Source organism: Salvia splendens, chromosome 21 (assembly GCF_004379255.2).
Source record: "Salvia splendens isolate huo1 chromosome 21, SspV2, whole genome shotgun sequence".
Lineage (NCBI taxonomy): Eukaryota > Viridiplantae > Streptophyta > Magnoliopsida > Lamiales > Lamiaceae > Salvia > Salvia splendens.
Genome location: NC_056052.1, coordinates 11,295,310 through 11,304,017, shown reverse-complemented (window position 1 = coordinate 11,304,017; position 8,708 = coordinate 11,295,310). Strand labels below are relative to the sequence as shown.

The 8,708-nt window shown below is 39.8% G+C and overlaps 1 protein-coding gene across 1 annotated transcript; it reads left to right on the top strand.

Moving 5' to 3' along the window:
• The first annotated feature begins 1,116 nt into the window (after positions 1 to 1,116).
• On the top strand, positions 1,117 to 3,653 carry LOC121784230. The gene is made up of 4 exons (XM_042182393.1): positions 1,117 to 1,321; positions 2,542 to 2,799; positions 3,076 to 3,205; positions 3,650 to 3,653. Exons 1-4 carry the CDS (start codon positions 1,117 to 1,119, stop codon positions 3,651 to 3,653), a joined length of 597 nt encoding a protein of 198 aa, XP_042038327.1.
• Positions 3,654 to 8,708: the final 5,055 nt, after the last annotated feature.

Below are 8,708 nucleotides of genomic sequence, written 5' to 3'. Positions count from 1 at the left end.
GAGGCTGTGCATTTTTGGGGAATGAGGGAGGAAGAAGGAGACCTAGGTTTTTACTTAGGTTTTCCTAAATTGGGCTAGTTCTTTTATTTACTTGGGCCAAGGGAGTGAGGAAATTAATGTGAGCCCAATTCTTTTAAAATCATAATGGCTGCTTTAATTGAAGGGAGGCCCAATTTTCGGAGTTAATTATTGTGGGCTAAAAATGGGAGAGAGTCTAGGCCTAGTTTCGAAAATGTTTTGTGTATGATGCATATCTTGTTGGCTAAGGCCAAGTGAATTATGAATGATGATATATGTGAATCGATTCGATTTTGAGTCCTGGTAGGGTGGTGTCCCTACTTGGAACCTCTGACCGTGAACGGCAGAGAAGGTGACCGTGGAAGGTGGCCTCCTTCCCGGCACATGGAAACCTCTGACATGTTGGGCAGAGAAGGTGACCGTGCGAGAACACCATCTCGACGGCACAATGCAATCAGATATGGCTAAGTACAGAAAAAAGGGACTGCAGTCCAATGTGAATATTTTTAGTAAGCTCGGGCCTTTTCAATAAACACCTCCGAGTGTTACTGTGATGATGGCTTGACAATATTTTCAAATGTATATGTGTAATTTTCGGCAATGTGTTTACTGAGTTCTTTTTGTACTCAGCCCTGCATATATTTCTAAATGTGCAGGTTTAGCAGCGAAGTGGTGGAGGAAGTGCTATTGATACCAGACATTTAATTCAGTCAGATTTTGACTCTCAGAGGTTCATGTCTTCATACATGGAACCGCATTCATTTGCTTCCGTTGTGCAATTTAAAAGACCCAGGTCTATTTTGTTCAAAACTCTGATATTTTGAAATTTTTATAAACAATTACTCGAGTTTTCATGATCGAGTATCTTTTCTTCTATATATCAGCACTTGATTAGTCATGTCTCGCAACCAATGTTTGATTTTATTTTCCCTAAATTCTTTTCCCGCTTCTTATACCCTTACCCCTAGTCACGGTTCCCCGACTATGCTATCCTTAGCAAGTGCGGTCGTGACATTCATTGACCAGATGCTTGAGAGACTAGCAGGGAAGTAGTACTTTTGCTTCCTAGATGGCTACAGTGGGTATTTCCAGATATATATGGATCCGGAAGATCAGGAGAAGACAACTTTCACCTGCCCCTTTGGAACATATGCTTACAGAAGAATGTCATTTGGCCTGTGCAATGCACCAGGAACTTTTCGAAGGTGTATGATGAGTATCTTCTCTGATTTGTTAGAACAATGCATCGAAATTTTCATGGATGACTTCACCGTCAATGGAAATTCTTTTGAATCATGCCTTGGTAATCTAGACTTGGTATTGCAGAGATGTTAGGAGAAAAATCTGGTATTGAATTTTGAGAAATGTCAAATTATGGTCTCCTAAGGGATTGTGTTGGGTCGTGTCGTATCAGAAAAGGGTATACAAGTCGACAAAGCTAAGGTGGAGGTGATTAGCAAACTATCGTTTCCCACCAATCAAAAAGAAATTCGAGCATTTTTGGGAGGTTTATCAATGACTTTGCAAAGATTGCTTAGCCGTTAACCCATCTCCTCAAGAATGATGTGTAGTTCATTTTTGACGAAGCATGCCAGAAAGCTTTCCAACTTCTGAAAGATCGATTTGTTTCAGCCCCAATTAACAGAGCCCCTGATTGGAATCACCCCTTTGAGGTTATGTGCGATGCAGTGATTTCGCAGTGGAGAAAGTTCTAGATCAAAGAATTGATGGGAAGAGTTGCGTCATTTTCTACGCTTCGAAAACTCTGAACCAAGCTCAAAAGAACTACGACACAACGGAAAAGGAAATGATGGCCATTGTTTATTCCTTCGAGAAATTTTGACCTTATTTTCTCGGTTCCAAGGTGATTGTGTATACTGATCATGCTGCAATCAAATACTTGTTGGCGAAGAAAGAGTCCAAACCCAGGTTGATCCGTTGGGTAATACTGCTGCAAGAATTTAATTGGGAGGTGAAAGATAAGGCGGGAACAGAGAATACGGTTGCAGATAATTTGAGTAGAATAACTCAGGGGGGGAGATAAGGAGGATATTCCCGATGCTTTTCCGGAAGAACATCTGTATTATGCCAAGGGATCGACTGTCTTGGTCAGTCTGAAAGATGTGCTCGACTCAACTGATCCAAAGGCCTTCTTGAATGAGGTAAGCAAGAGATAAGTTGAACAATGGTTTGCTGACTTGACAAATTACTTGGTAACTGGAGAACTACCCTCTACACCGGAAGTGACTAGAGCTCAGAGGTTGAAGGTCAAGAGCGAAGCCAAGTATTACTTTTGGGATGACCCTTATTTTTGGAAGATGGGAGTTGATCATGTTATTAGGCGATGCATACCCGAGTGGGACCTGGAAGACATACTGATTCATTGTCACTCTCTTGCCTGCGGAAGCCATTTCGGCCCAAAGAAAACAGCCAGGATGGTTCTAGACAGCGGCTTCTATTGGCCAAATGTGCATAAGGACGCCTATGAATTCTGTAGGAAGTGTAGTCGTTGTTAATTGACAGGGGGAATCTCTGCTAAAGATGAAATGCCACAGATACCCATTGTGGTTTGCGAGATCTTTGATGTTTGGGGGATGGATTTTATGGGCCCTTTTCCTTCATCGTATATGAATTCTTATATTCTGATTGCAGTGGATTATGTGTCCAAGTGGGTGGAGGCTAAGGCAACTGTAATCTGCGAGGCGAAGGAAGTCGCAAAGTTTTTGAAATCAACCATTTTCAGCATGTATGGAATTCCCAGAGCCATAATCTCAGACCAAGGTACCCATTTTTGCAATCACACAATATAAGCTTTCATGAAGAAGTATGGGGTTAACCACCTTTTATCCACCCCATATCATGCCCCAAGTAATAGTCAAGCAGAGGTTTCAAACAGAGAGATTAAGAGTATCCTAGAGAAAACGGTAAGCCCTTCAAGGAAGGACTAGAGCAAGAGGCTAGACAAAGCCTTGTGGTCATATCGTACCGCTTACGAAACTCCGATTGGCATCTCACCATACAGATTGTTTTTTGGAAAAATGTGCCATCTTCCTATAGGTATCGGACATAAGGCTTACTGGGCAGTCAAAGAAGTGAACATGCAACCTCAAGTTTGTGCAGAGGAAAGGAAACTCCAACTGCAGGAGTTGGAAGAACTCAGACTGGAATCATACGATGCAGCCATGTGGTATAAGGAAAAAACTAAGATGTGGCATGACAAGAACCTACGGGTAAATGAGTTGCAAGTCGGGTAGAGAGTTCTGTTGTTCCAGTCGAGACTCAAATTGATGCCTGGGAAGTTGAAATCGAAGTGGACGGGACCTTACACCATCGTCGCCCTAAGAGTGAATGGAGCAGTGGAACTTCAAGGAAGTGATCCAAACCCTACTCCTTTTCTGGTTAATGGTCACCGTGTGAAACGTTTTAGGAAAAACTCGGAAGTGCCCACAGTGGAAGAAATTGATCAGTTGATCAGTTGATAAATGTTCTAGGTGATCCACTTGATTAGTTGAACGACGCATGTTGAATCACGGATGGAGCAAATGAATCTCTAGGATGTTTGCCTAAATTGATCACCTGATATCTTTGCCTGATATCTTTGCCTAAATTGATCAGTTGATAAATGTTCTAGGTGATCCACTTGATCAGTTGAACGACGCATGTTGAATCACGGATGGAGCAAATGAATCTCTAGGATGTTTACAGGCTTGTAAATATTTGTGAATAATGTTTTTCTTAAAAAGTTAAAATCCAAACAAAGTAAAATTTTTCTAAAACCAGAAAAATATTTTTTGGGAATTCAGACTGAGTGGATCAAGCTACACAATGTGGCTATTTGCACAACTTCAATTCTTACTTGATCCAGTTGGGATGGATTCCCAAGTTTTTAGATAACGTTTTTTTTTTGTCATTAAGTGTAAAAAAGGGAGGTGACAGGCACGTATCGGGAAAAAGAGGGGGGGAAATGAAGATTTTTGGAGGGAAACCGAAAGGTCACGAATTGAATAGTATTATTTGAACCTCCCGTACTCTACTCTCCCAACTACTGCCAAAATTTCTCTGTAGATTCCGGTGAAAGCAAACGCTAGCTCCAAAATCCACCACAATCTACCTAGAGAAATGGAAGGAAAGTCATCAAAAGCTCAGGGAAGTACTTCCGCAACCAAATCCACAGGTAGTTCGCGGCCCCTGCAGCGGGAAGTCGAAAGGTCGGAAGCAATTCCGACCAATGTAGCGCCTGACGTCTCTGAGAGCAGCCGCCCTTCCACCCTTACATTTTCCAGAAAAGAGCTTGTGAAGATGATACAGTCGTTGAACAAAGAGGTGAACCCTGCTTCGGTTGAAGCCACTCTCGCACCTCCGACTACTGTGCAACAAATCCATTCTATTCCACCGCCGACCAGTGACGCCGAAATCCCAGAAACAAATAGCGAGAGAAAAATAGAGCTAAATGAAGCCGAGAGACAGGGGGAAATGAGAATGGTGGAAATAGTGGAGCAAGGAGAAGAAGTCGAGCAGCAGTTGTACGATGCTAGCCAGATTGAAGAAATGCCCGAGGAGATGGTGATTCCTACTGAGAGAGAAGTGGAGGAAGCTGAGGTGAAAACGGAGGAGCAGGGTGTTAAGGGGGTTGTTACTATGGAAGTGGAACAACTATTACTTATCGCGGAGGAGGTAGAAAGAAATCTAGCTGCAACTATGTCTGAAGCCGAAAGAATGGAGTTGGATGTTGTTGCACATGAGTTTGAGAAGGGTACGTGATACGCTCGGATTTTGCACTATTTTAAGGTCATTTTTTGGTCCGTTTTGAGTGTCAAAGTTGTATTACATGTCCATTATTTGTATATTTTATCTATTTTGGTATTTTGTCTTGTTTTGTGATAAATGTGCAAAATAGAGCTGAAAAATGGCATAAAACGACAAATCTGGAAGCTGGAACTGAAGCGCAACAAAGCAGCCCTCTGAACCCATGCCAGTGGTCGCTGCAACGAGTCCAGAGAGTTCTGGAGCTGTCCAGCGGCCCGTTGAGCCCTTGCCAGCTGCGCGTTGGCGCGGTCGCGCACGACAGTCTGTGTTCAAACTCAATTTTCCAGCGATCCTGAATTCTGATCAGGGCTTTCTACATTTCATTCTCTTCTTCTTTGAAAGAACTTCGCAGTGGTACCTTTATCATCTCAATCGGAGTTCTGTGGAAAAGGTTATGGCTGTTTTACCAAAGTCGCGCAAAGCTGTCAAGTGTAGAACTTTAGGCGGAAATTCAAATGATGAAAGAAGACATTACCTTGTGAATCCAAATCTTTTCCTTAACCTATGAGGCACGAAAATTCCATATTTACTATTTCTTGGGGGAAACGTTTTGCCAAATTTAAATCCTTTTCAAGCCTATATATGTCGCATAACCTAATTCATAATATTCACCAATTATATTCCTCGTGTTCGATATCCCGGTACTGACGTTTAGCTATACTAGATAAGGAGGAAATTTGGAAGCTAAATAAATGGGGACAATTCCTTGGGTTAGTAAAGTTTTTATTATCTTTTGTAAAGGAATTGGAGAGATAAGGAGGAAATTTGTAAAAAGTAGTGTGCTTAAATATAGAAAAGTGCAAGTTGCAAAAATAGTAAAAATTCAAAATGTTGCTTGATCTAGAAAGGATACTTATGAAGAAAAAGAAAAAGAAAGAAAGATTCTGAAGAAAAGAAAGAAAATATCAAAGGTTTGAAAAGTGAGTTGAAGGAGAAAAATAAAGTGTTAGAACTGTCTTGGGTGTTTGGAAAAGTTGAGTCATTTTAACTCTACTGGGATATTTTCATTTTTTAGTCATTTTTTAGCCAAATATTCCTTATCTACCAAATAGCCTACATTACCAAAAATGAAGACCTTCCGGACTTTTGATGCTTAATCACATCTAGTAGAGGAGGGGTTAGACTTTGAGCAAACCCATGGTAAACTTTGCATGATGCATGATTTGAGAGCTTATATACATTGCATTTATACACTTTGAAAGTGAGAGATAAATCACTTCTCGTCTTTGGAAGTTTGCCACATGTGAGTGCTTGATTTCAAGGTATTCCAGGAGCTAGTAATGAAAGTGCACTAATAAGCCTTGCTTGATTTGATTGCGTTAACTTATGCTTAGTGTATCTTTTTCGTACTTTAGGGCAACGAAGAAGTCTAGTCCTTATGCATTACGTGCGTCTATTTATATATCTTTCTTGTTTTGTTTGACGACAAATAAATATTTTTTCTATTTTGGTATTTTGACGTGTTTTGTGATAAATGTGCAAAATAAAGCTGAAAAAGGGCATAAAAAGTCAAATCTGGAAGCTGGAACTGAAGCGCAACCCAGCGGTCGCTGCAACGAGTCCAGAGAATTCTGGAGCTGTCCAGTGGCCCGTTGGGCCGGGTCGCGCACGACATCTTGTGTTTAAACTCAATTTTCCGACAATCCTGAAGTCTGATCAAGGCATTCTACATTTCATTCTATTCGCCTTTCAAAGAGATTCATGGTGGTACCTTGATCATCTCAATCGGAGTTCAGTGGAGAAAGTTATGGTTGTTCTACCAAAGACGCGCAAAGTTGTCAGGTGTAGAATTTTAGGCAGAAATTCAAAGAAGGAAAGAAGAAATTACCTTGTGAAGCCAAATCTTTTCCTTAACCTATGGGGCACGAAAATTCCATATTTACTATTGCTTGGGGGAAACGTTTTGCCAAATTTAAATCATTTTCAAGCCTATATATGTCTCATAACCTAATTCATAATATTCACCAATTATATTCCCCGTGTTCGATATCCCGGTACTGACGTTTAGCTATACTAGATCTACCATGTATACTTGCAGGTATTTTTAGTGCTAATAAAAAGTGCATCAAGTTTTTGGCGCCGTTGCCGGGGAATATTTTTGCTTTAAGCTGATATTGTAGAAATGTTGACAATACTAATTTAGAGTGTAATATTATTTAATTTAAGTTTTCATTCTTTTGATTTCTTTAGGTACATGAGGAGAGCAAGGAGCGCAACAACGGAGGTGTTGCAATATTATTTTAATTTTTTTAGGTTTTAATTTTTGTTTTCATTTTTCTTATTAAAAAAATTAAAATTTTCCCTGCTTAGTTTGTTTTTCATTTTTTCAAAAAAATGGAGCAGTGAAAGAAGAATAGCGAGGATAAACCATCCTCAACGGACCGTTGGATTACAGTCAGCTATCACTGTGGCGAGTCAGACGCGACATTCTGTATAAGGTATGTTTCCTTCTTCCTTCTTTCATTCTTTCTAAACCTAGCATCCACTTCTCCCCTCTCTCTTTAAATTCTATTTCTCCACATTATTCACACACCCACACTCTAAATTCACATCATTCAATTAAATTCTTTGGATTATACCAAATTGTTCTTGTGCTCAATTATCAACCAACGCAAGGTACGTTCTTCTTGTAATTTCTGAGCTTTGATCTTGAATTATTTCATTGGATGACTTTGTTGTTGGTATATATTTTGGTAGTTTAGATTGGAGTTTGATGGGGAGTGATATACTTTTGATAATTTGTTGGTGAATTTGTGAGTTGGATTTATTGGAATTAATTAGTGTTGGATGTGCTTGAATTAGCTTCTTGTTGTGGATGAAATTTGAATAACCCATTGACTTGATTGGTGATACGCATAGTTCATGTTCATAGCATTGTGAGGCTATTTTATTTTGCATGACTTGTGTATATTTTTGAGCTCAAATTGTTTTGCATGATCTTGGTCTATTGTTGAAATTCTTGCTAATTATTGGTGGATAGAAATCATGATGGGGGGATGATTTTTGAATCAAGGTTGATTTATTGGTGTTGTATATGATTATTTTTACAACTTGATTTGGTTCGAGTTTGGGGGATTGCCAAATATTATGTGTTCTATCCTATCATAATTTTCTTCATTCTATGATCACATTGCGAATTTGTAGGAACAAAGGCATCCCAAAGGAATTCCCACGATGGGGCATAAGTCATGAACTTCAAAGAGCGTCAAGCTAAAGACGAAAAATAAGCGCTTATTGGGAGGCAACCCAGCCATTTATTTCCAGCTTTTAAAGTACTTTTTGAGTTTAATTTTCGTTTTATGTCAATTGAAAATTTTCACAGGTTCTGGACTCTCCCCAGCGACCTCTACAGAGTCCGCAATGACCCGTTGGACACTCACTAGAAACGATCTGACTCGTCGTAGCGACCGCTGGAGGACTTCCAGCGACCGATGCCCAATTGCAGTTTCCAGCGTGATTTTTTGAATTTTTTCGAATTTTCACCCTTTCCAACCACTACTCGAAATTTTTCAAGGTATGTTTTCTTTTTAGTAGTTTACGCACGTCCCTACCGACTCTACAAACTTATTTTACACTTTGTTGTAAATAAATTTGGGGGGATGAAGTGATGGACCGTGAGTTTAGGTTTTAGTTTTTGTTTTTGTTTTTCAAACCCTAGGTGAATTGTGTCATGAGCATAACATGGAGAACTTAGAAACACGCATGTTTAGGGACACATTAGACCGAGTTGCCAATGATATGAAGTTCTTCTCATCTTTTATTAAGTATGGCTTGACGTTTTGATATGATGGTTTGGTGAAGGGTGCATAATTAGTGAATTGCTTGTCCGCCTTGAATCATGCTTATACCTTGTGAGATTTGAACCTAATTTCATTCTTGTGTGA